Genomic DNA, 27,198 nt, shown 5'->3' on the forward strand with positions numbered 1-27,198 from the left:
AAACAAAATGAAGGGGCGCCCGGGCCCCTGGCGACCCCGGCCGGATCGCGAGCGAGCCCCGGCGGCCTCTGGCTCGGAGCGCTCCCGCTTCTCCCGCCCCGGGGCTCGGCCAGCCGCCGCCGCCGCCACCGCCGCCGCCGCCCGGGCGCCAGCAGGCGGGGAGGCCGAGCAGCCGGAGCAGGAGGCGGCGGCGGCGGGCCCGCGGTAGCTGCGGCGGGCGAGCCCGGGGAGGGGGCGCCCGGGCTTGGAAGCCTCCAGTCCGGGTCCCAGCCGAGCGAGGACAAAGACCCCCGGCCGCCGCTGCGGCCTACGCCGCGCGGCACAAAGGGCTTGTCGCGACACGCACCCATCCCCCTCCCAGCTCGGGTGGCCCCGGGCCCCGGGTGGCGGCGGGGAGGTGGGGAAGCCCCGGCCACGCCGCCCCTAGCTCCCCTCCCCCGGGGGCCGGCCGAGCGCGCGCCGCCCCCGCCCCCGCCCCGTCTGCGCGTCCTCCCGGGGAGGGGTCGGGGGGCGCGGCGCCCCACATAACACTCCCCCGCTTGCGCTCGGAGCCACCCCTCTCCCCTCCCTCCTGCGAACACCGCCGCCTCCCCTGCCACCGCCGCCACCTCGCCCGACGCTCCGCAGCTCGCCGCGACCGGGGGGCGGTGCGCGGACCGTGCGCGCCGGGGGCGCCAGATGTGCAGTCCGCGCCGCCGCCAGTGACCGAGCCGCAGCCGGAGCGGGATCGGGCCGCCTCTCCGATGCTGCGGGGGCGACCTTGAGTGCGTCCCGGCTTCCTCGGCGGGGACCCCGACACCGCGAACGCTGTGCCCGGTCCAGCCCTCTCCAGCCCGGCTCGCCCAGCTTTCCGACATGGAGGGGGCCGCTGCTCCCGCGGCCGCGGACGGCCCCGACTTGCGGCCGGGGGCTCCGGGCTCCCCCCCGGAGGTGGTGGCGGGGGCCACTGCAGCCCCCGCGGCGGCGGCGGCGGCGGCCCCGGAGCCCAGGAAACCGCACGGGGTGAAGCGGCATCACCACAAGCACAACTTGAAGCACCGCTACGAGCTGCAGGAGACCCTGGGCAAAGGCACCTACGGCAAAGTCAAGAGGGCCACCGAGAGGTTTTCGGGCCGAGTGGTGAGTGGGGAACCCCCACCCCTTCCCCGGAGCGAGGGCCAGACGCGGCTGCGGACCCAGGGCGCCCCGGCCGGGGGAGGGGGTGGGGCTGGAGCACTGAGACTCTTGTCCGAGAGGGGCTTCCCGGGAACCCCCAGACAGACTCCTCACTCTCTCCCCAGTTCCCCGTGACTCAGGCGTGTTTCTCTCTTGAAACACTTGTTACATCCTGTCTGCGCATATTTTGGGGGTTTTTCTCCCAGCAGCAAAGTAGTGTTTATGATTTGCAAACACTTTGCAGTCGTTGGGACCGTGGAGGTCTCCCTCCCGGGCACGCATTCAGACCAAGCCCTGGAATGCCTTATTGCTCTAACTCCGAACAGACCCACATTCACATCGGGGAGCAGGTCCCCGGAGTCCCGTGTCCTGTACGTGAGGGCGACCCCCCACTCTCCCACTCCTACTCTCCATCACCCGGGTGCTGCTGTGAGCTGCAAGGGAGGGTGGACTCCTGCCTGTCTTTTAAGAGAGAGGGTTAGGGAGCAAAAGTGAAGGCTGCTGCACGCCTGAGGGTGGTGACAGTTCGAAATGCCCAGGGCATGGGTAGCTGCACAGATGCTGGATTGCAGCAGACCTCACTGCATTTCAGGTCCTGGTTGGAGGGCTGCTGAATTGCTTTAGGGGACTGGGCCAGCCTCCCCACTCTTTGTGACAGCTGAATTCCTGCCAGGGTCCCAGTCCCATTTGGAAGCCATTGGAGTACCTTGGGGTCTCTACCTTGTCCCTAACTTGGCGCGCTGTCCTTTTCCTTTCTGTGGAACAGGCCCTTGAAATGCACACTGCTTGTGGCCAGAGGGTTGGGTTCAAAGTGACTGACTGTTGCAGAAAGATTTTTGTGTGGTGTGTGGCAGAAAATTAACATAGTTCTTGGATTTGAAGCATATCAGATGTATTTTAATTGATTTAGGGCCCAAGTCAGGAACTAATTATGGTACGCCTCATGTGCACTTTTTGGGGGGGATGTTTTGGGGCCCAGGGTTGCTTATAAACTTAACGAATGACCCTGGGGTAAAAGCAAAATGAACCGTTGAATGAAGTGGTAGGTGGGTTGATGTTGCTGTTTTTCTTTTTAGTCTGTACAGGGACTGTTCTGTGGAGAAAATGGGGCCCCATTCAGAAGGTTTAGCCCCCGAATTCTCAAACACTTGGGTCCCTGGATAACTTCCTCATCTAAGCTCCATTGTTTGGGTTGATCCAAATGTATTCTGTAGCTTAAAAAAAAAATGTCTGGGATAGGTTAATTGGAAACTTGAGACATTGTACATTGTATTTTTAAAGCTGTCTCCAATAAACAAATCCAATAGCCAGCAGTAGTTAAGAATTCACTCTGGGCAGGTGCCATTTTTTCCCCAGAGGTTGAACACGTTAAAGAGGGAGATGATTGTAGAGATGTCCTCTGAGGAACACACTTTCAGGTCAGTGGAAGAACAGACCGAGAAACGTGCACTTCATTCATGCTTTTCTTCTGAGGTGATATTCCCCAGGCTGGATGTTGGATAAGCAAGGACTAAGCCTGGCTCCTTGCTCGGGTTGTCTTAATAGCTGTTGAAGAATCGCGCTGGGAAGTTGGAAAGCGGAATAATGAAAAACAGACCCGGTCGGAGCTGCAGGTTGAGGATGTGAGCTCGTGAGGGGCTGAGTGGTAAGGGTGTGTCTGGGATCTGCCAGCGGTCCGGAAGCCTGAATGCTGGGGACCTGCCGTCAACTGTTTGAAAGAGTGAAATCTTGTCTTAGGGCCCACTCCTTTGTGAGCTTCGTTGAGGCTTCCTGTCGGGCCTTCGGCTCGCCGTCTGATCCACAGACGAGGTTAGAGTGGAAGGGATTGCATCAGTAGCCGTAGTCGGGAGCCTGCCTTTCTCTTTTGGTGGGTGTCTTTCCCTTTATTTGCAGAAACTCTGAACATTCCGGCGGGATTTAGTAGAATGGCCACTAGGGGGCGCCCTGAGAACGGGAGAGGCTCGTTTCTCCGTCTGGAGACTGGAGTCCTGCTCCGTTATTGTCCAGCCCTGGTCGGTTCCCATTGTGCTATTAATTTCAGCTAAATCTCTTGTTTTACTCAAACATTATGTAAAGATTTTGAATCTGGTAGAAGATCCAGGCTCAGAAACTAGCAGTCCTCAAACTGCTTTCTATTCGATAGATAAACAGAACATTAGCAGAATCATCTGGTGAAAGGCTTGCATTAACCAGATGGGAAAACTGAGGTTTGGGGATGGGAAGTCCTCCTTGGCCTTGGGTCCTCCCCCTGCGGAGTACAGTGCTCACAGATGGCGTAAGAACTTAAGTGAGAAACAGGAATTGTCAGGTGGAAAATTCCCTGTGCCTGGCTGAACAGAAAATAAAGCAAACACACAAAAAAATTATTTAGCGAGTCGTTGTCGCTTGGACAGTGCTTGGTGACTCAGATTCTGTCAAGAGCAGCAAGACATTCTCATCTGAAGTATGAACTTGGAGTTTGCTTCTGGTTCTAGGGAGGGACTGAATAGCTACAACTTGCTTTTGGGGTGCGGTGGAAGAGATTTGAGACAGGGCGGTTCAGGTCTGCCTTTTCGGGTTTTGCGTAGAATTCCGAAGTGATGTTTTCATGTCATTTGTACCCCTGTCTTTTATGGCACCTCTCAAGAGGACAGCGGCTTTAAGCTGCATTGCCAGTGCGGGTGGCTGGCGTCCCGGGCATGAGACACTGTGGGATCAGCACTCCTACTGAAAGCAGCTCAGAGACAGAGAAGTGTTTAAAAATGAAAATGTTGTGGCTTTTAATTGAACATCTGGAAGGGCCTTCTGAATCAAACAGAGCACCACGCAGCATCATCGTCTGTGTTCTGGGAAAGCCACTTCTGAAGAGGGCTGTAGGACCGGGAGCTTGGAGTGGCCCTCGGCCTGGCCTCGTCCAGGCACGCTCCCTTCTGAATTCCCAGATGTGGTTTGTGGCCACGGCCGGAGGGTGTCCATGACACAAGGATTCCAAGTGGCTTGTTCTAGAGATTAACACACCCTACAAGGACGCACTCTTGCAGAAGGGCTAAGAGCCCTGGTGGACATTCGGATCCCGACTTTCCGGTAGCTCCGTGAGCTTGTGCGAGCTCTGTAAGTTTTTGAAACCTCAGCTTCCTCATCTGTAAAATGGGCTACCAATAGTACCACATGCGTGGACTTGTGTAATGATTGAGTCAAATAATCTATGGAAAGCCTCAGAAGGTGAAATTAGCCAGTTTAGTTCCTTCCGTGGACTTTCCCTTAGATTTTAAGACCACCAGGGAGACCTGGAAGCTCAGACAAACCAGTGTGCTTTCACTCAGAGAGTGGTAGGGGAAAGAATCCACTTTTCAGATTAATTAGGGAAGGCAAGATTCACAGAAAAGCGTGCCCATAAGAAGCCAGGACCATCAGCCAGCTTCTGATAGGATCTGAATGCATTTCTAAAGCCTTGAATTTGGGCTTTGTTTCTTGCACAACTTTTGTTTTGCTACAGTTCTGGGCAGGGCTGTTGAGTGGAGCCCCTGTGGCATAACACGGCATGCATTTTCTTTGAGCCAAACTGCCTGGACCTTCAGGCTGCGCAAACTATTGCCAAAACACCCAAACCCAAAAACAAACACCATTTTGAGACGTGTCATATGATCCCCTCCCCACCAAGGGCCAAGTTCAACTTTCCCTCTGCACCAGGTTGTCTCTTGCAAGCAGTACGCTGTGTGGGGTGGGCAGGAGGCGAGGTCTCTGGGAGGGGTCTGGCATGGGAGCAGCAGGTCCAGTGGGCAGAGTGTGCACCCATTTGCCGTTGGTGTCCCTGTGTGTCCCAGAACTCTACCATGGGTGATGGGGGGTCCTCACTCAGCAAAGGAACTGAGTTGACCAAAAATAGGTGTTTGAAGCACTGGCCCGAAGTTACTCCTTGTCGGTGCTAGAAAACTGCAAACGAGGGGTGCTGTCATATGGTAAGGTGGCCTGCTGGGCCAGATGGCTGTCATCTGCGGTGGCTCAGGTGCCATGTTGCAACAAAGGCCCAAACCCAGTTTCAGGGAGTAAGGCTCGTTGGCCAACACATGGGCCAAATTCCTCATCCTGGGGATGGGAAAAATAAAGCATGGAAGCGTTAAGGGACTTCTCTGGGGTTGCACAGCTGGTAAGTGACCGAGCTGGGTCCAAGCAACCTGATTCTCGGTTTGGTATTTTTTGCATCACTCTTTTAATAAATCTTTACTAGAGCGGGACATGATGCTCACTCTTAAGGGGCTTGTAGTCTAGTAGCCAAGATAAAACGTACTTACAGATATTGAACTAGTTCTGTGTAGGTGCAAGATTTATAACTGTCTCCCGAATGCTGCTTTCCATGTTAAAATGCTGGGACCCAGGTGTGACCAAGGCCCACAAAACCACCCATCTGGTGGAAGAGGTTCTAAGCAGTTACGAGGTCTGAGTGCCTCTGCTATACGGGACTGGGTTGTGTCAGGTGATTTTCCAGTTGGAATGCAGCTCACTGAAGCTTAGTTTGTTCAAGCAAGTTCCATTCTGGACAGGAACACCCCCTCCCCGTATTGCCACAGGGCTGTGATTACTACCAGCTGACATTTTTGAAAGCTTGGTGTGTGTCACGCTGGGCTAACCGCTTTCCAGACATCTTCTCTCATTTAACACTCAAAACAACCCTGAGAGGTGTGGGCTCAAGTTAGACCCATTTAACAGGTGGGCAAAAGGATGCATAGGGAAGTTAAGTAACTTGCCTGGGGTCGTACAGCTGGGGAGTCGGGTGGTCTGTTTCAAAACCCACTGCTGCTAGAGAAATGGAGAACCTTCCTTATGTTGCACAACGGGTGACCTCTGGATTTGGGCGTGCTGCCTGCTCATGGTGTTGGAGCACTAGCCGTGGGGTTATTCTTCTCCTGGAGGAGGGGGGAGGGTTCCGTGCAGTATTCAGGAAATGGATAGAGAGAAGGGACTGTGACATTCTGCAGGGTTAGGGAAGACAGTTGATGTCGAAGATGATCCTTGATTTGGGTTTCAGAAGATTGAGATACGGGGCATTTCAGGCAAAGGGGAAGTCTAGGGTGAGCAGGTCAGATTACTTAGAATGGAGGGTGTGTGCTGGGATGCAGTGGGAGACAAGATTGACAAGATAGGATGGGGTCGTAATAATAATATTTAGTAATAGTAATAGCAGCTACCAGGTGCATCACCAGGTACCTGTTAACTGATTTAATTCTCGTAATGCGCCTGTTATTATCCCATTTTCCAGATGAAGAAACTGAGTCACAGACCACAAAGGTCACATGTAGTAGCAGTGGCCGGAGGTTGGACCCGGGCAGTGTGAATGTAGAGACCTGGACCATATCTCTTTTTCTAGGTGGAGAGCCCACCCTCTAGGTGGACTGAGCTGGGTTCTGGTCTCCACGGGCCTCCGAGCCCAGGAGTCTGGTGTGCTGGCTTGGAGCAGGGAGGGGAGCCTGGAGGTTTTCGCAAGAGTTGAGGTATGAGAAGATAAGGATCGGAACCGCAGTAATATGTCTGCTTCTGGCGAGCTGTCTGCTTCTTGGGCCATGAGTCTGTTTTAATGAATCAAGTCAGGGAGCTCTCCACTTGGACACACACTGAGTTCTTTGTTCCTTGAGTAGCCTCAGATTCTGGAATCCCTAGCAGGCCTGGAGAGGTCAGCTGGTTCACTTCCCTGCCTGCAGATAGAAATGCACCCACAGCGCGCAGGACATCTCACTTCCTCCTGGGAAGCAGCAGCAGGTGAGGCTGGAGGCCAGTGTCTCGTCAGGTGGTAACCCCTGTCTTGCTGTCTCAAACCTCCTGTCGCGCCTAGCAGCCTGCCTAGCACATAGTAGGTCCTCAACAAAGGCTTGTGGGATGGACACTGATGTGAATGGGGTCAGTTCTCTGACCCCAAGGAGCTCTCTGATTGGCTGGGATTGGAAAACGAGGGCTGGGGATGAATGGCGGCTTACATGGCAAAGTCTGCAAAGCCAGGCGAACCGTTCGGAGCATGGATTCCCCATCTGTTACATGCGCTTATGCACTCGTGAGGGACAGCGATGCCCGTCCAGGGCCTGTCAGCTTCCTGGCCGTGGCTTCCTGTCCTCAGTGGCTCCGGAGTCAGACGGCCTAAGTCTCATTTGTGTTTCCCACATGAAAGTCCCGGAGCATCTGTAAGTTATGATTTGTGAAGTATCTGTTTTAAAGCAGAACGCATTTATCATCGCGCTGGCCCAGACGACATTGTACAGCGCAGGAATGAGAGGATCCCAGGCCCCAGAAGAGGAGGGGCTCGGCCAGATGACCCACCCGTGAGCGGAGTCTGGCCGTATTGATAAAATTCTCTGGAAACGGCCCAGGAGCAGGCAGATGTTGACTTCACCGCGGGGCTCTTCGGTAAACTTGTAACTGCCTTTTAAGATGGGGATGGGCGGTTCCCCTCCCAGGCCTGCCCAGGAGAAATGCAAACACACGTCCGCACGGAGACGGGAACACAGATGTTCCTAGTGGCGTTCCTCCTAACAGCCCTCAGGAGGAGCAACCCCAGTGTCCATCAGCTGATCAATGGATAAAGAAAATGTGGCATGCTCAGTTTATTTATGGAATATGGCATGTGATTCTTTCCGTAATTTTATTTAGGGAATATTTAGGGATTATTGTTCTGCAGTCAAAAGGAATAAGGTGCTACAGACACGCTACAACATGGGTGAATCTTGAAAACGTGACACTAAGGGAATGAAGCCGGTCATAGGAGATCACTATTGTATGCTCCCATTTCTGCGAAATGTCCAGATTCGCAAAGCTGGAGAGACAGAACATGGATGAGGGGTTGCGTAGGGCTTGAGTGGGTTGGAAGGAAATGGGGAGTAGCTGCTAATGGGGGTGGGGTTTCTTTCGGAGAGATGGAAATGTTCTAAAATTGATGGTGGTGATGGTTGCCGAGCTCTGTGAATATACCGGAAGTCCCCAAATTGTATATTTTGAATGGGTGGATTTTGTGATATGTAAATTAGATCACAATAAAGCTGTTATTAAAAAAAGACAAACAAACCGAGGCGGGGCTCAGGGGAGTGGGTGGGGAGGGGGGATGGGAATGGAAGCCCATATCAGTCAGGCCTTCAAGATTCCAGTCTGTGGGTCCCCAGAACTCTCAAGCTCATTTTGTGTCGGAAGTGGAAAGCAGCGTCCTGTGTGCCGTGGTCAACCAGTGCTGCTAGTGGCCTTCATCATTCTTTTTATTAGCCGCCACTCATGCCTGCCCTATGGCTGAGTGGTAACATTCAGACACAACATACTAAAAACACACACAAAACACCCAACTTATGTAGAGGGTTGGCGTACCTTTTCCTTCCAATCCATTGGTCAACCAGATGTATGGATAAGTGTTTCCTTTGTGCTCGGGACTGTTGGCCATTTCAGAGAACATGACAAGTCCTGTACTGAGATACAGAGACTTTAGTAGGAGCATGTGAGTCATACATCTGGAATAATCTGGGAACAATGCAAGATAGTATCTAAATGAGGTGTAGAGGAAGAAACCATGGCTGTAGGACCAGATGGATTTGGGTTCAAATTCATCCCTGCTACTCGGCAGCTAGATGGTTCTGAGCAAGCTACATGTTTTCTCTGAGCTTCTGTTTTCTCACCTGGAAAGTGCAGCTCCCTCCCAGCACCCTACCAAGTGGAACTGCCATGAGAAATAGGATTTGGAAGCTTCCGACACAGAATCTGGTTGCTTAGCAGGCTTTTGAAAACCAGGGTTGGTGTTATTATTTATTTTGGTGAGAAGTACCAGCAACGCCTACCTGGTGGTCTTTTATCCTAGAACACGAGTCTCCTTGCTTGAAACCCCGCCATGGGTTGTGTGGGGAATTTGCCACATCCTTCAAGGCTCCTTCCAGGGTCCAAACTCCCACTTCTTCATTCTTCTATCTTGGCCCTTTGTGCGTTTCCTTCAGAACACGTGAACTGTGCGGCTTTGATGATTGGTCTGTGGATCCCCTCCCCTTCCTCCCACGTTAGAAGGGCAATAGGGGTCCCATCTTACTCCTCACCACTTTCTGGCCTGTGGCCCGGAGCCCTGCCTACAGTAGGTGCCCAGTAAGTATGAATGAATGAATAAATGAATGAATGAGACGTGCAGGAGCAAGCCTGAGAAGGGGAGATCTGTGACCATGCAGGCAGCAGGAAAGGAAGGCCCCTTGGGTCCACACCCTCTTCCCTTTCTGGCTCACCTCCCTCAGTGCCGTGTGGACAAGTGTGGAGAGCCTAGCATTGTTTGTTTGTTTGTTTTAAAGATTTTATTTATTTATTTGAGAGAGAGAGAGAGCATGAGCAGGAGGAAGAAGGAGAGAGAGAATTCAAAGCAGACTCCATGCTGAGCACAGAGCCTGATGGGGGCTCAATTCCACCATCTCGAGATCATGACCTGAGGCAAAACGGAGACGAGGGTTGGATGCTTAACCGACTGAGCCACCCAGGCGCCCTAGGAGCCCAGGGTTGGGAGCCGCAGCTCTGCACCCCTGCCGGAGAGGAGGAGGGAGCCTGTTTCCCACCCTGGGCGGCTGCTCCCACACTTTCATATCTTCCCGGGAGACCCCAGCCCCCCATCTGAGAAGCCCTGGTGATAGGCTCTGCAGGAGTAGGCAAGCTTTAGATGCAAAGTACGTCTGCAAAGATTTTCAAAACATTTTCTCCCTGGGTTGTAAATCAAGTACTTTAAGAATTGTACACCGGCTGGAGTTCAGAGTTAATGTATGTCTGGAAAAAACACCATCATGATTTGCCTTTTAAACTCAAGAGAAGAATTCCACATCGCTTACTTTTGTGAGCGATCCTGAGAGAGCAAGAGGTTTCTGGGTGGAGGAGCTGGGAGCAGCTGTGGTAGGGTCCCCTGCCCCTGGGAGGGGAGGGGGGTGACAGTCAAGTGGCTCAGGGCCTGAGGGCAACTTCCCAGGGAAATAAAGGGGAGGCGCTTGTTTGTCTTGGTATGTCCTGAGGGCCTCATCCCCTCCTCGTTGTCCCCTTTCCAACCCCTCTGCTTGCCTCAAGCCTCCTATTGCTGTGGGTCCAAAGCCACAAAGACAGAGGATTGCTGTGGGTTTGGGAGTTCTTCTTGGCTCTTGTCATTTCATCAAGAATTGGGTTCCGCTCGGGTATGGTTCGCAGGGATGTTCTCGTGTCTTCTACAGGACAGAGGTGGAAAGGAAGTGGGTGATCCCACCTGTGGATCTGAAAGGGAGCATGAGGGTAGGGGCTGAGCGTGGCCTCTGAGCCAGGCTGCCTGGGTTTGAGAGCCTGCCTGAACCTCCTGGGTAACCTTAAGATGGTCAGCCTGACTCAGTTTCTTTATCTGTGAAATGGGAGTGGCTGTGAGGCTACAGGCACTGGGTGTCAAGGTCTTAGAAATATGTGTGGTCCACAGCGAATGCTCTTTAAGTGTTATTCTTAGAAGGAACCCTCCTGGGAAAAGCAGGACATCCTGCCCGCTGATATCACGTGTCGTAGGTACCCCGGTGTTGAACCCCCTTTCCTCACCTGTACATCGAGGGGCCGAGACAGACTGGTCTCCAGGCTTGCAGGAAGAGAATCTTGGGATTCATGAATGAAACGGGCGAAATGTAGATTTCATTTCCTGTTGTTTGGTTTTTGGCAGAAGGACGCGTGTTGCGGGGGAAGGGAAGTATCTTTTATTTCTCAAAACTCTTTTCAGGTTGTCTGGTGCAGCCTTTGACAAGTGTAAGGAGAGTCTTCCCATGTGGAGTGTGTCAGCCTGCCCTGGGGAGGCCGTCTTACTCCCAGGCTCCTGGTCCCGTCGGATGCCCTTCAGCCCAAGGCAGGCGGTGCTTTTTTTAAGCACGTCTGTGAGGTGGGTTCTGCGCTAGATTCTTCGTGAGAGAGAAGACTCTCCCCTTCCAAGGACCTGTCCGTTTTCTCATGTGTGAGATGGGACGGTGAGAGTACTACATGTCCCCTGGGTGGTCCCGTGGATTCAGGGACGGTGCCGAGAGCGGTGTCTGACATGTAGCCAGTCCTTGGCCAGTGCTAGCTCTGATCGTTCAAGGTTTGGAGGTGGGCTAGCTCATGTTTTGTGCGGTTGCTTGGAGAGAATCTTTGCTTATTCCTAAGATACCTAGCGTTTCTAGGGCTTTCCATGGGTCCCCGTGAGGCCAGAGCCCATGGCTGCCTCTGCTTTCGGCCTGTGACTTTGGCTCTCCCTAGAGACAACATTTTTTCCTCCCCGTGGCTCTAGCAGTGATGGGGGCATTTGGCATCCTGGGGGGCGGGGGAGGGGGTGCGGCTCAGCTCCTTCATTCTGGAGGCAAGACTTGAGGGTTGAGGAAAAGTCGAAGGAAGGTCTCTTCCCAGGGCAAGAGATGTTTTTGGCAGCTTCATTTAAAAGGAAGACTGACTCATGGGTTTACTAGTATTTCATCTTTATAGAGGAAGACAATTGATCCATCGATCAAACTCCTTTTGAGGGAACACTTCATTTTTGCCAGGCCTCGGGGTAAGTGTGTCACAAGCTCTCCTCGCTGATGTCTTTGTTGTCCTTAGAGCCATTCTGTGGGAGAGATGCTACAGCTATTCCCACCAACCGTGGAGGGAACTGAGGCCCAGGGCCCCTCTCTTCGTCACCTGGGGATGATGTTAGGAATTTAACTCATTTCTGTCTCAGCTCTCAGCTAGGAGCCTAGACAGCTTCCCAAGAAGGAATGGAAACATCTGCTGTCATTTTTCCCTTGTGGCAGGTGTTCCTTCTGCCTCTCCCACATGGCATTTAAATATGGATTCAGATAGTTGATGAACATGTGTGCCAGGCACTGTGCTGGGCACCAGGGAGACGATAAGGAGCATGACACAACCTCTGCCCCAAGGGGGCCCAACCACCTCTTGGCTATAGAACTTGCAGCTCCCCCTGGTTATTTCAGATCCCGATTTTTGTGGCCTACAGTTACCCCTCTTAGCTGATCTATTTAAGGAGACTGATTCCCTGGTGTGTGAGTGTGTGTGTTGCTTTAGTCTGTTGGAATTGTAGCTTTAGTCTGTTGGAATTTCATCCGTTGGCCTCAAGTACATCCCTCATGCACCCTTGACTTTCTCAGAGTCAATTAAAAAAGATGCCAAAAAGCTTAGAGAAACTCTCAGTGGTCCTAGACGCCAAGGAATTATCTTGTAATAATGGTTCTTGGTAGAGCTGAAAGTGAACTTTTCTTTCAACTAGCAGAAGCGGCGGGAGGGAACGGGCTAGTCCTCCATTGATTGGGTGAGCTCCAAGCCCAGCGTGTGAATGTGTCTGGATGGAAAGGCAGGACAGTGATGTGCTCACTCTAGGGAGAACCCTACCTTGGGTCTTCCTCATGGTCAAATGGTATCTGTTACGGCAGGAAGAATCAAATGGGATGTTCAGGGAGGGAATGGTCGGTGTGCAGTGGGTATGCAAGCAGCTGGGAACAGAAATCCTGGAGAGGAGAGGAATGAAGGGGAAATCTCCCCTGAATCCTGTGCATCTGCTTGAGTGTATCATCCCGGGCAGAGGGAGGGTTCTTTCCCTAACAGTGTTAGTAGCAGGAAACCCTTATTGAGTGACCAGTGGATGCCAGGGGCTGTTCTGAGTACTTGACAGGCCTTCTCTCCTTCTCTCCTGTATCATTAGGATGTTCATTTTGAACATGAGGAAGAGGAGTTTTAGAAAGCTCGGGTGACTTGCCCAAAGTCTCAGAGCTGGGATTTTGGGGCTGGGCTATCTGATGTCAGGGTCATGGTCATAACCACTGGGTTCCTTTAGCCTTTCATGGGTCTGGGACCTTGGAAGCTTAGGCAACCCTCCTTCTGGCTTTTTACTTGCACGCTGGATGGTAGGTACCCATTGAACCTAGAACTTAAGGCTCAGAGAAGTTGTCTCCAAGCTTACGAAAACAGTAATTGGAGGAACTCTGTCCCAAAGTCTCAATGATTCTGTGTCTTAGTCAATTACGTCCTCCCAGTGACTAGTTCAGGGCCTGCCCCACGGTAAACGCCGTCAATACTTGCCGAGTGGCTGTGGGGCATCTTGAGTCTGGGGGTGGTGTCAGGAGACTTGGGGTCAGTCCCCTCATGGGCCACAACTTGAGCTGCTTGAGCTGGGGCAAGATCCATCCCTTTTATAGCGTCGCCTAACTCATCTGTGTGATGAGAGTTCTGGGACCGATTTTGGTGTCAGGCTTCATTATTCACTCAACAAATATTTGTTGAGGGCCAGCTGTGTGTCAGACGTTGCTCTGCTGTGGGTGAAAGGGGAGAGGGATGGTCAGACGACGGGGTTCCTGCTCTCCCAGAGCCCCCTTTCCCGCCTCTTCCAGAGTCTGTCCTTGGCGAGTCTTCAGATCCTGTCCCCGCATGACTCCGGTGCAGCCGTCACTGAATCCTCCCTTGCTCGTCTTCTCGCGCTAGAATGCACGCTGCCCCCGGGGAAGGGGTTTTTATTGCTTTCACTTGCCGATGTATCTCAAGTGCCTGGTCCAGTGTCTGGTGAATCAGGGTTGGCGACCCATAGGCACGCGTGCCTGGGTGAATGATTCGGAGATCCCTCTTGCTCACGAAATCTCTGGATGTGAACGTTCTGGGGCTAAAGCCCAAGAAGAAAAGGAAGGAGCAAAAATCCCCCTTTTTCCAGGAAAAACACCATCTTTCCAAAGCGAGATGCAGCCAAGACTGGGAAGGAAGGTTTATGATCTCCACGAGCTGCGGGGCGAGGGAGGGCACCAGGATTCCCCCCATTTGTCATCTGGTGATGCTTTTTGCAAACCACAGAGAAAACAAAACAAAAACAAAAACTCTCCCCTTCCTCCCCCCGCACCTCTCCTCCCCCCATGCTTGCTTTATTTCAAGCAGAAAGGGCACTTGCTTCCTAAAACAGCTCATGAAGGAAAAAATTATAACAAATATCTTCCATTTCTCTGGTGGCGGCACAGCCTGAATTCCTTTCAGCCCCACAATGAGTTCTAATTTTATGAAATGTTTGGATTAGCCACCAATTTTCCGGTGGAATTTAGGAGGCTTGTATTCGTACTTAGGCTTGAAGCGGAGAAATCTCATAAAATCCATGCCGCGTCTTGGGCCCAGTGGGACGTTTTAGCCAAGGACAGAATGACCGACCATCCGCAGAGCGGCGGAGCCGAAAGAGATCTCTCTGGCAGCTGTGGGCAGGCTTTGCGGGCGGCAGTGTGTTCCCGAACCACGGTCCCTGGGGCTTGGCCGGGCTGCATACCTCTTCCAACTGATCATGGGCTATAAAAATTCCAGCCCAAGTACAATGCCTTGTACCTGACCTTGTTCTTTCAGTCCTTGGAGCCAGAGAACATTAGGGCATCTGGTAATTGGGTGAGAGGCATTTGATAAGACATGGTGCTCTAAGCACACTGCCCCCTCCCCCACCTGCCACCCGTAGGACATAAGAGAAGTTGTCTCCAAGCTTGTGAAAACAGTAATTGGAGGAACTCGGTCCCAAAGTCTCAATGATTCTGTGTCTTAGTCAATTACGTCCTCCCACTGACGTAATCCCAGCCTGTGTTATCATTTCCCATTTCCATTTCTTCTTCTGCCTCTAGACCTGCACTGTCTAACAAGGACATGACTGGCTGTTAAAATTGATTGCAATTAAAATGAAAACTTCAGTTCCTTGTTTACAGTAGCCACATTTTAAGTGCCTGATAACTCTTTGTGGCCAGTGTCTTCCTACTGGGCAGGGCTGAAGAGCTCTCTTCCATCTTCATAGAAATTCTGATTCCAGCTGCTCTAGGTGCTGAGTTTAATGACAGGAACATGCTGCCCTTTGCTTCGCTTTATTAGTTCCGTACGCAGCCCTTGTCACTATCTGTAATTAGCAATCTCATCTGTCATCTTTTCTGTATCTGGTGTCTAGAACACTGCCTGGCATGTTGTCAGCACCCAGTAGTGATGTTTAGAGTGAATGAATGAAGTCTGATTCAGCATTGCTTTGCACGGGCCTTACCCAGAGTGGGCCTTCAAAACACTGAACGAACACTTCGAGAGTCACCTAGTGTTTGTCAAGCACCTGCTGTGTGTCAGGCATGGTGTGAGGCTCTGGGGGATACAGACACGGATCCTCTAGCTTAGCCAATCCAATGGTTCTTAATTTTGAGGGGACTTGTGGCTCTCCTGGGTATGCCAGTCAAAATGTACCATCTTTGGCATCTGCCCCAGAGAGTCTGATCCAGCAGGGCAGGGGTGGGATGCAGGGAGACCTGGGAATCCACAGCATTTGAAGCAGGCGACTCAAGTGAATGTGATGGGATTGGTCCATGGTCTGCACTTTGGGAAACACAGCTGTGGCTGTGGGCACCTGGGAGACGCAGTAGGGGAAGCGTCCGATTTGGTTCTGGCTCAGGTCGGACCTCTAGAGCTCTTGTGAGATCGAGCCCTGCATTGGGCTCTGTGCTCCTCGGGGAGGCTGCTTAAGATTCTGTCTCCCGGGGCTCATGGGTGGCTCAGTGGGTTGGGCCTCTGCCTTCAGCTCGGGTCATGATCTCAGGGTCCTGGGATCGAGTTCCGCATCGGGCTCTCTGCTCAGCGGGGAGCCTGCTTCCTCCTCTCTCTCTCTCTCTGCCTGTCTCTCTGCCTACTTGTGATCTCTGTCAAGTAAATAAAATCTTTAAAAAAAAAAAGATTCTGTCTCCCTCTCCCCCTGTCTTCCCTCCTTCCCCGCTTCTCTCTCAAATAAATAAATGAATCTTAAAAAAAATCAAAAACCAAAAACCAAAACCCAAAAAACTCAGCTCTGGACAACCGGAAGCTCGTTGCTCTATTTATCTGGGGATAGAGCACTCCACTTTCTTTAGTCCACACCTTCTTTCGTGATAACCAGAGGGCCCTCAGACCTTCATAGAGTGGTCTGGAGTTCATAGAGGGGTTCCTAGAGTGGGCCTGAAGCATGAGGTGTCCTTGCCTGCTGTCCCTTCCATGGAGCGATCATAATAGCAAACAATTGCATAGCAGTGATTGTAGCTGGCTGTAGCTTATGTGTGTTAGATCACTGACCTAAACTCATCCTCACGGAAACCCTGAGATGTGCACACCGTGACTATCCCCATTTTACAGTGGATACGCTGAGGCATAGAAAATTAAGTCACTTGTCCACACCTGTGCTCATAGGCAGGATCCAAGCCCTCAAATTGGGGGACATTGCTGCTCACGGTCACTGGGCTTTGAGCAGCCGCCTCCTGTGCGTGTTGGATGGACCTTCATATCCTTTTCTGCCAGTTCCTTGGAATCAGAGTTCAGGTGTGTTTATGCAGTGCCTGCTTCGGGAATTAACACGGATGGACGTTATGAGCCCTGTTGATCTACACATGCCCATCCCTGGCCTTAAGGAGCAGAATTAACTCATTCATTCGGCAGACAGACATTCCCTTGGGCCCACTACGTGCCAGCTCTGTACAGAGAGAGTGGCCCTCGGCCTGATCTGCCCACAGGGTCAAGGCTGCACCTGCGTTGACTCTGGTCCATTTGACCCCGCTGAGGGCAATTCCCTCTACGCTGCTGGTTGCTGGCTGAGCATTAGAATAACCTTTTAAAAGCTCTCTGGGGATGGGGCCCAGGCACCCACATTTTAAACCATCCCTTAGGTTACTGGCTGGCGCACGCTGAGTGTAGAGGTCCGAGGTCTGCTCTCCTGAAGATGCCTCATGGATGCCTGGCCAGATGGGGACCTCACTCACGGGGAGGCAAGGCCCCCCCCCCCGCCAGCCCCCAACCTTGCCCTCGGTATGCTTGCTTTCTCTGGGGAGGACTGGTGTGTCCAAAGCCATCCGCCTGGATCTGGGCCGGGACCTTTTGCTCCTGTTGCATCAGAGGCTGCCCGTAAATGCGGCAGCTGGCTTGTTTTCTTTTCAGGCCCCAGTGGTAGCGACCTTTGTGTGTCTGTTTATTTCAGCGAAATAATTCCATCCTCCAAAATCAATTCCCTGGGGGCTACAGAAGTACATTCGGAGGGACTTCTTTCGGTGGGGTGACCTGAAATGTCCTCTCGAAAGTGGCCCCAGCTGCTCCCCTTCTTCCAGCCCCTTCTCACGCTGCCCCCGACACTGTTTTCTCGACCTCTCAAGATTTGGAAGGTCTCATTGGAGTCGTTTTCTTACTTATGTATCTCTCTGCATAAGGCCTCTTTGTTAACTACAATCGTAAAAGCATTTTGGAGCACTTATCGTTGTCGGGACCCCTGTGGGGTATTTTCTGTGTTATCTTCTTGCATTTTGCCTGTTCTTGGCAGTGAGAGATGAAAGAAAAGTCTGAAATCCGGGGCTTTTTATCCTTAGGCTGGAAGGGCTTATAATCATGTCATAGTTTGCTAGCCTTGCTGGAGGATGAGGAGTTCCATGGGCCGTAGAGGCTGCCATATTGGGGCAGTTGACTTGGCTGGGATGACGGTGGGTGGCTAGTCGGCTGACTGGACAAGAAGGCTGTAGGGAAAGCAGAGAGTAGCCATAGGGAAAAGCAAGGAAAAGCAAGCTCCTAGCGTTGAACCTGCCACGAGTCTCAGTCAAAGAAATGGATTTATTTTGGAATTCTTTTTCAAGTGTACATACACTTTCTTTCCTTCTTAAAACAAAAGACATGAACATTAGACTCTCCTTGATGTCTTTGGGGAACTTCTCCTCACTGTTCCTCAGAACTTTATTTTGGGGTTCTCCTGTCTGCTGTAGTCTGTCTTTTCCCTCATCAACTTTCATTCCTTTCTGTGACCCTTTTAAAGGATAGAATCCTTCTTTGCCGATAGCAAAAATAATGCCTGCCCCATATTGCAAAACCCACAAGACACGGAAGTTAAAGATGGAAGGTAAAAATCAGTTGTTCCGTCTTCGTTCTGTGAGTGAGGCCCCCTCTGACGGCTTTCTCCTTCCATTTTTCCACTTCCCCAAAGATTTGCTGTGACCAAGCTTATCATAAATATTAGTAAGAAAAATTGTGGGTTGCCATCTGTGGGGACTCGGGGCATGGATTCAATGACATTTCTTGGGTGGCTCTTCTAACAGTTTATTTCCTTTCCTCTTATAATCGTCACAGCTGAACGGGCCCTGACCATGAGTCTCGTGAACTTCCGTTTTTCTCATGTGACAGGATGAGCCGTTGTGGGGGGAGTAGGGCTGGCCAGGGTTACTTGAGGAGTACATTTTCCATTTCCCCCTCTCTTACCTGTGTTTTCGAGTGTGGCTTAGAGGGTAAGTGGCGTTGGAACACCACTGTATCTGAATGATGAAAACGAGGAAGCACCTACCTTTACCTCAAGGTGGCTCAGATGACCGATTTTTTTTTAAAACTTCTTTCCTGTGGGAGTGAGAAGCAGAACGTGGCCTCCTGTTCAGCAGGCCAGACCCACTCTCTGTTGGAACATCGGTCTTCGATTAATTCAGAGATGGACTCAGAAACACACTTGAAAGCAACTTGCCTTATTAGCCATACATAGCTTACATTTTATGACCTGCTTAAAGATGCAGGGAGCATAAATCTTGGGGAAGACTGTCTTATTTACTTGTTCGTCTTTTCTGCAGATGGGATGCTTACATCAGAGCCGGGCTGGCCTCAGATGTCTGATCCAGGACATTTTAGCTGAACTGTATGAGTCCATTAAACAAATGTAAGGGTTTTTGGGAAAGAAGGGCTGCCTCTCAAACCAAATGTTTTACATAGAGAACATCTGGGGAATATTGGTATTTGTGTGTACAGTACATCAGAAAGCAGCTTGGTGGAGCTCAGCTGGGATGTTCCTGGCCTGCGGTTGCTGGGTTTGACAGTTTTGTTGTAGGGGAATGGTTCTTATGAAGTGTTGCCATAAAGGCGGTGCTTGATCCAGGAAGGGCTGTCCTTGTTTAGCCGCACACCCAAATTGTTCTGATTAGGTCCCTGGCTGGATCGTCCACGAAGTTTGAACAGTTTGATATCTGAGCTAGTTTCCCCCCAGGCCTAACTTCCCGAGAAAAGAAGCATCCCAATGTCGGGACGCAGGCTGTTCCTTCCTTATCCTGCCGTTCTGGGGATTTGATGGAATCGTGGGAACAGTTGTGGCCCCACAGAGGCAGCATTGGCCACAAAATCCAAGTACCCCCTTGACCATTGGGTGTGGCCTTCATGACCTGTGATGTGGGGAGTCCCTTTTTCTCAGTTTCTGTTTTCCTTTCCTGCAACACGAGGAGCCTGTCTCAGGGGCTGGTGGGGCAAGTACAGTTAAGTGGGACGGAATGGTATGCGTAGTGCCTGGGGGTCGTTTACCCATCCTGGTCTTGCATGCCTGGGTTTGCCGTCTTCCCCGCAAGGATACAGATGGTGTGGACTAGAGTGGAATCCGGGGTATCATCTAGGTAGGTCATCTGACTTTAACAACTTGAGGTGCTGGGCCAGGTTGGTGGCCTGAGTGGGTGGGTGTTTTCATTTTTACAAAAGTGAAGACTTGATTATTATTATTCACTTGATTCGACTCAACAACTATTTATTGAACGTCTGCTGTGGTGCCAGACTCTATTGTAGATATGGGGGACACACAGATGAACAAGGCACTGTAGGCTCTGCTTGTTATGCTTGGTATTGACTGTGAATGACCCTCCCTTTGGTTGGATTATATGTTGACTGTGATTTAGGTCAATTGGGCAAGGAGTAGATTATTAGTGTGCTTTGGCAGGATAACAGAATACCACACACCGAGTGGTTAAATAGCAGAAATTAATTTCCTGACAGGTCCTGAGGCTGGAAGTTCAAGATCAGGCTGATGGCAGGGTTGGTTTCTGGTGAGGCCTCTCTTCCCAGCCTGTAGACTGCCACCTTCTGGCTGTGTCCTCACATGTTCTGTCATGGGTATGTGAATGCTCCTGGTGTCTTTTCATCTTCTTATAAGGACACCGGGCCTGTTGGATCAGGGCCCCATCTTTATGGCCTCATTTACCCCTAATTACCTCCTTAAAAGGCTCTTCCTTCAAATAGAGTCACATTGGTGGGTAAGGCCTCAACATATGAATTTGGGGGGACACAATTCAGTCTATAAGAACTGGTAAATATAGATATGAACATTATTTGGCAGCGAATATGGCTAGACTTTCTCTACTTTTCTGCAAGATAGGTAAAAAATAACCCTACTGAACCCCCAACCAGCCCGGGGAAAAAACCCCATAAACAAAAACAAAAACTAAAGTCAAAACTCCATAACAGTTTACTATGGCTTTATTTTGGTGCAAGAGGAAATTATTGTAAAAGTTACATCTGGATGGTCCCTGAAGATTGGCATTTTGACTTGTACCAGTCAAGTGAGACATGGCCCATTTCGTGGAGGAGGTGACTGAGTGTAGGCGCACAGTATGTGTGAGCAAAGGGGACAGAGCAGATATGTCCTTTTTAAGGATGGAAAAATGAATGAGCAAAATGAGACTCAATTTTGGTCTTATTTAGGACTGTGAGTGAAACACAGAGGTAGAAATGGCAGGGGGTGATGCACGGAAGGACTTCTTAGGAGGCCCCAACTCTGCATACCTAAAACAGTTCACGATCTCCCAAAAAGACACTTTGTTGGAAAGGGTCTTACAGTCCTAGAAAAAGCATCATCTTGGCCAAACTCTAGGCTTATGTGTTTGCCTGTTGGCTTGAGGAGGGTGAGATGTCTTGATTGGTAGTCTCCTTGTCTGTGCCGAAGACTGTGTATCTTCTGGTCCAGTCCCCCATCCCACCTGCTCCCAGGAGCCTGCCCTGACTTCTCTAGCCCCAAACATAGCAGGTGCTTCCCTGCTCAGTAGTCTTGTTCTGTCTTCCCACGCTGACCCATTGACGTCTCCCGGTAGAAGTTAGGGGTCTTGGTTGCTAGTGACAGAAATGGACTCTGTGACTCATGAAGGAGGAAGTGAACTTGGAAGGTCTGGTGTATCCCAGAGGATGAGGCTGGGGAAAAGACAAAACCCAAGGAAGCCCCAGGGAACTAGTTCTTTTCAGAGATTGTTGTTGGGATGAATGGCCCAGCCATTCTCAGACCACTCAAAACTCAATTCTGTGGAAACAGCCTCTTCTTAGCCCAGTCCTAGGATCACGGGCCCACCTGTTGGCATTGGGAGAGTGCTTTAACTTGACTGACATTCTCTTTTAAAACTGCACGTGGTGGGATCCCCAGAGCAACGTCAGAGAAGTTGCCTATCAGTAGAAGGGTGAACGGGTGCAGGGCAGGGAGAAGCTTTGATGTCCACCGCCCTTTCTAGTAGGATTGTAAGCCCCTTACAGGGAATGTCTGGATCATGTCCTACAGGGCCTAGATCAGTGCCTTGTCCAGAGCGGATTTGTCCTGGATTGCTTGCTGGAGAATTGACTCATGATTGCATCATTTTTAAGGACGCACCTCTCACACCCCTCTCCAGCTCCGCCTTTTGTCCAGTTGCGTGGGCTGGCCTCACAGAGAAAAGCAAGCAACACCAACGGAGGTGTTTTTGAAGATGGAAGCAGTTTAAAAACTAGCTTAAAACAAGACTCAGGGCAGAAACAAGGTGTTATCTCCAGAGACTTGGATTCAGCCTCTTTTCATCAAATTCCCGCACTGAGCCAGGCGCTGCGGCACCTGCTTTGTGGGTGTGGTCCAGAGTTTAAGAATATGGTTATTGGGTTTTGTGTGACCCAGCTTCCATACTTGTGAGTCGTGTACCCTGGGGCAAGTTACATCACCTGCCTCAGACTCCGTTTATATTCATGGAGAAGCAGAAATAATAATGTTTCCGCAAGAATTTAATGAGGGAAAGGTTGAGCAACAGGATGGTGCCCGGTGCCTGGCTCACAGTCAGGGCCTGATAACCTGTAATTATTAGCATCACTGTTAGCTGTTGTTGTGAATTATCTCCCAGCCTTCCGCAGTGGGTGCTGTTCTTATCTCCGTCTTATTTTTTCAGGAGCTTATAAATGATGGAAATTTATTTTTTATAGTTTCGAAGGGTTAAAGTCCAAGATCAAGTACCCAGAGGCTCTGTGTCAGGAGATGGCTCCCTTCCCAGTTCATAGACAACCATCCTATTGACATAGGATGTATGTCAGTTTAAGGTCTATGGTGCAATGATTTGATACATTTCCATATATTTGCAGTTTGGTATATTGCAAAATAGTTACCATTATCAGGTTAGTTACCACTTCTATCCTTTCGCCTAATCATCATTTTGTGTGTGTGTGTGTGTGTGTGTGTGTTCGTGCACATGCATGGTGATAACATTTAAGATCGACTTTCTTAACTTTCAAGTACCTCAGACAGTATTTGTTAACTGTAGTCACTATGCTGCACCTCAGGTCCTCACAACTTAGTCAGCTTAGAGCTGGGGGGTGTGGTGCCCTTGGACACACATCTCCTATTTCCCCCACCCCACAGGCCCTGGCACCCACAAGTGCACTCTCTACCTCTATGAGGTTGGCTGTCTGAGATTCCACAGGTACGTGAGATCATACAGGATTTGCCTTCCCCGTCTGGTTTATTTCACTTTCACAAAATGTTAAGGGTCCTGTGTAACACTTGGGGTCCTTTTGAGCTACAGCTTCTTGGCGTCTACTATGTGCCAGGCACTTGCAAGGCACTGGAGACGTGGAGACAGAAATGGTCTCTGTGTGAATGGTGACCGAGGTTAGGGAAGCGGACACGTACATGCGATGTGGGGGCTCCTGGTGGGGGACAGATACGGAGGCGCTGGCGGTCAGTTGAAGACAGTTGCAGATGATTGGGCGTGGAGAGGTCCTGGCAGAGAAAATAACAAGCACGAATGTCTGGGAGTGCCTCACTTTCCACCCAGGCTGTTCTTTGGGGTCCTCATAAGAGCCACAGACACCTGCCCCATACTCCATGAGGGAAGCAACTGAGTGGTGGGTGTTGGATGAAGGTCACAGAGCTAACCTGCCTCATGGGGTGGCCGGAAATGCCCGCTGGGGGCTGCGTGTGCTCCTTGGGGGTCCGGTTGGCATCGCCTGGGGCTGTGCCTGCAAAGCTGGAGGAGCTGCTGTGATAAGCCTCCCCGGGCAGGTTTGCAGGGAAAGGGGGTCATTAGCGGGCTGATAAGCACCAGGGATGGGGGGGGTGCGGGCTTTTGTCCTAGGGCTCTGGAGCATGGCCCAGCCTGTTAATTTTCTGGGCAATGGACAGTGAGAGCCTCCTTTGGAAGGAAAAGAAACTCTGGTTTGTGATGAGATGCTGAAGGAGGCCTCCAGGGGAACAGATCACAGCCAGACCGTTGTTCCTTACCTGTCCCGTGTGTCTTCGCACACTCTAATTGCCACAAATCAGCTTTACCAACAAGGGTTTCGTCGGGATAAAAATAACATCTGAAGAATCTTCCCTTTCACTTATTTATAAAATCATCCACAGTTAAAATATGCACTATAATTTAAAGCCTCACCTTTTTTTTTTTTTTTTTTTGGTGCATGTTCCTATATATTTTACCATCTTAAGAAATTTAAAAAAACTTTTCTTCTTTGTTCTGCTCACCTGGACCAGCTTAATTCAATGGACTAATTTTCTTCCCCCTTTGGAAAACTAATTTGGGGTCTTAGGTCTTCTGCGTCCCTTGTTCATTGTTCCCAAGGTCAGTGACTTAGTAGCAGCCTGAAGTTTATATTTAAAAGCAGTGTTTTCAGTGAATTAAGAAATAAGGAGATAAAAACTCCCCAAGTATGCATACTTGGGGAGATATGATGTGTGTGATATATCACATATGTGTGATATATCACACACACGTGTGATATCAAGTAAGACTTCAGAAACTGGAACATGGTTTGGGCTGAATTGGAGTGAATACCACGTCTCTGGCATGTCTGTGGGAGGACAGCCCTTGGCACGACAGGGAAGTGTTGTGACGCGAAACGAGTCATAATTTGCCAGCACGCCCAGGGGGATCTGTCATTCTCCATGTCGGCTTGTTCACAGTGCGGCAGTCCGGGCCCCTGGCTGAGCTGGGGCTGGGCCTCCCAGCTGCATGGTAAATCTTCAGGTGGCAGTTTTGGTCCTGCTGTTAGATGTGGCTTGGGAGTTGGTGAGCACCCCTAGTCTGGAGTATTCGTCCCAGACTGGGGGTCCAGTACCGCTATTAACTCCGTGAACACGGGCCTGTGCTTTGACGTCCCCAGGACTCAGTTTCCCCACCTATAAAGTGAGGGGTTTGGGATAGACCATCCCGAGGTCCTTGCAGCTCTAACATCTGCTGATTATCATACCTTGTGCCGTACGACTGTTTGCCTTCTCCACCCTCCATGCTGCAAGCAATCTGTGATTCCCTCCCCCCATCCACCTCATGGTGCTGGCACTGTTGACATCCTCATTGGCAGAGGAGGGCACTGAGCCTCTGGCATGCTGGCCTGGGTACCTCCACGCAGGGGCACCTGGCCAAGTTGCTGTGAGCGAGGACAAGGCCAAGGTGCTGATGTGGTCTCTCAGCCGATCTGGCCGGGGCTCAGCCGGGCTCGGAAGTTGATAAATAAAAATTACACAATTCTGTGCTTATCCAGACCGGGTTATGAACCGCATCAGAGCAATTAGATGCTACCAGTCGAGGCTGTCCAGTGTCAGCCTTCAGGTCCGGCTCTTCCCCTCCCTCCCCAGGACAGTTGGAACCTGGAAGAAAAGCAGCTGCTCTGTAGAATTCTGAGTCGGTGTTGCATTTGGCTTTCGGAAATGTGAAAGTCCAAAAATAAACAGCTGCTTGGCCGTTTGGGTTCCAGCTAAACAGCCTTACGAATTGAGTCCCTCTATAGGCGCTGCTGTTGCCTGGGTCCCATCTCTTGTGCTTCCAGAGGACTTGGCGTGCCACGGGCCTTGGGGTCATTTATTGGGGGGAGCCTGGAGAGACTTCTGGAGCATCCTGGTAAGAGGAAGCTCCTTGAGGTCCCAGCCAGATAGATCTTCTGTCACAGAGCTGGCCGGACAGGAGGCTCCAGGGCTCACTTCCTCTCTCTTCCTTTGGAGATACTGACATTTCTTCCTTTGGAGACATTGACGTGGGAGCCCCGGGTTGAGTGCAGAGCATGGGGAGGAGATCATTATCAGCCAGCTTCTGGGGCCTCACAGCAGCCACAGGCCCACACAAGCAAACTGTCCCCAGGGATCAAACCCCCCTTGCCAGGGTTAGATGAAAAATCAAAATAAAAAATAATTAAATAAAAATAATAAAAATAAATAAACAAATAAACAGTAAAATTAATTAATTAATTAATTGTCACAGAATCCCCCTCAGGGAAGCAGCTTGTTTTTAAAATTCCCCTCTCTAGGGATGGACAATTCATTGATTTTCATCAATCGTCTTATGTTTAATAGGACTGCGCAGTGTTTAAGTTATGGAATAAGAAGTGCCATCATGGCCGCGTTTTCTCCGACGGTTCGCAAACATCAGAGTGCAGCAGCATCCCCTGGGAAGCTTGTAAAAAATGCTGTTGCTGGAATTCAGTAGATTATTGGGGGGGTCTGAAGCTGCATTTTGACAATCAGCTCCCCCCAGCCCCCAGATCTGATGCAGGCGGTGTGCTCAGCACTCTTTGAGTGAAGGACTGCTCTCCCGGAGAATCAGATCATGTGCTTTGAGCTGGCTCACTGCTTGCTTTTGGCATTGACACTGTTGTGAAGTTTTCATGGGCCTTTTTCTTTTTTTTTCCTGCCGCTCCTTTGATTCCTGCCTGGTCAGCCATGGCCACTATCTGGTGTTTACAAACCCCGGCCTGGTAGAGGGAGTGTAAATGTGCGCACAGTGTTTGAGCCATGAATTCCACTTCCCTTGTGGCATCACCCCACGCAATAATGTCGTGCTTAGCCCAGGCCTTGAAGAGGGGCTGTGGGGATAAAGATAAAGACGTCCCATCCTCTCTGAGGTCCTCTGAGCAGTCCCATCAGATAAAAATCTGATTTGCTATTCAATTCTGGAAATAGAACACATTAAAAAAAAAAAAGATTTATTTATTTATTTTAGAGAGAGAGAGAGAGAGAGCGAGCGAGCAGGCAGAGGAGAAGGGCAGGGGTGGGGGAGAGGGAGAGAGAGAATCTCAAGCAGATTCCCTGCTGAGTGTGGAGCCTGACGCGGGGCTTGATCTCCAGACCCTGAGAACAAGACCTGAGCTGAAATCAAGAGTAGGACGCTTAACTGACTGAGCCACCCAGGCGCCCTTGAAATAGAACACATTTTTCACGGTGGGAGAAAAACTAGTCAGGCCACATCACCTCTGGTGGGGAGTTTTGGGAAATCGAGGCTGGAGAACCACCTCCAACAGAGGACTCTATTTTCAGAACCTTTGATGAGGTTCAAGGGCTGCTGGTGGTGCACGGTGGATTCTGTTCTTCGAAGAAAAAGCCCTTTCTTCCACACGCCGCACTTCCTGGCGTCGGGGTGCATCTCCTCTGCGCCTGTTGCTACAACTCTTGGCTCCCGGTCTGCTTCTGTCTGAAAAAACATCCATGTAGTGACATGAATCAACAGGCCGGAGAGGAAGAGGCCCCTGGGCCCCGTGGAGGAGTTGGCCTGGGTCCCTGTGGGGTCGGTTGCATCATGGCAACTTGCTCGAGTGTTCTCCCGAGTTGGCCAGGCTCCTCGCAAAGAGCTGGAGGTCATTTAATTAATTAGGGGCTTTGGCTGCAGGCTGGCCTCCTGGGGGGCATTGCCGCGGTCATGGCCATGCACAGCCTTTCTTGTGTGGCTGGTGTGGAGCTGTGTCCTGCCCTGAACTCTGACCGTCAACCAGACGCGAGCAGGAACCTAACCACTGGCCTCCAACCTCAATTGGCAGCTCACCTCTGCTGCAAGTGGCCTCCGGGCCCCTGGGTGAGCAAAGATCCCCAAGCTGCCTCTGCCTCCGTGCCCCGCAGCTCCTGTGGAACGTGGCGGGGGGTGAGGTCACACCTTGTGAATGGCAGGGAAGCTGCCAGCTCCCGTTGCCGGGATTAGAATGCAGACTTGTTCCTACTAAGTGACGCCAATGCTGTGTTTCTGGCTGCATTTCTTTGCTGCTACTCAGACCCGAAATGCTGCCTCCTTGCACCTCACCTCTGACCCTATAAAACTTTACCTGCTTGGAGGGGGTCCCATCCCAGCGAGTTTT

General features: G+C 51.0%; 1 protein-coding gene across 1 annotated transcript in view; it reads left to right on the forward strand.

Moving 5' to 3' along the window:
- The first annotated feature begins 741 nt into the window (after positions 1–741).
- NUAK1 (NUAK family kinase 1) overlaps positions 742–27,198 on the forward strand; it is a 70,714-nt gene continuing 44,257 nt past the window's right edge. Inside the window, exon 1 of the mRNA XM_044229380.1 lies at positions 742–1,119. Within this exon, the coding sequence (XP_044085315.1) occupies positions 856–1,119 (264 nt within the window). The 5' untranslated portion in view covers positions 742–855. The remainder of the gene's footprint in view (positions 1,120–27,198) is intronic.

The sequence above is a fragment of the Neovison vison genome, chromosome 12 (genome assembly GCF_020171115.1).
Source record: "Neovison vison isolate M4711 chromosome 12, ASM_NN_V1, whole genome shotgun sequence".
Taxonomy (NCBI): domain Eukaryota; kingdom Metazoa; phylum Chordata; class Mammalia; order Carnivora; family Mustelidae; genus Neogale; species Neogale vison.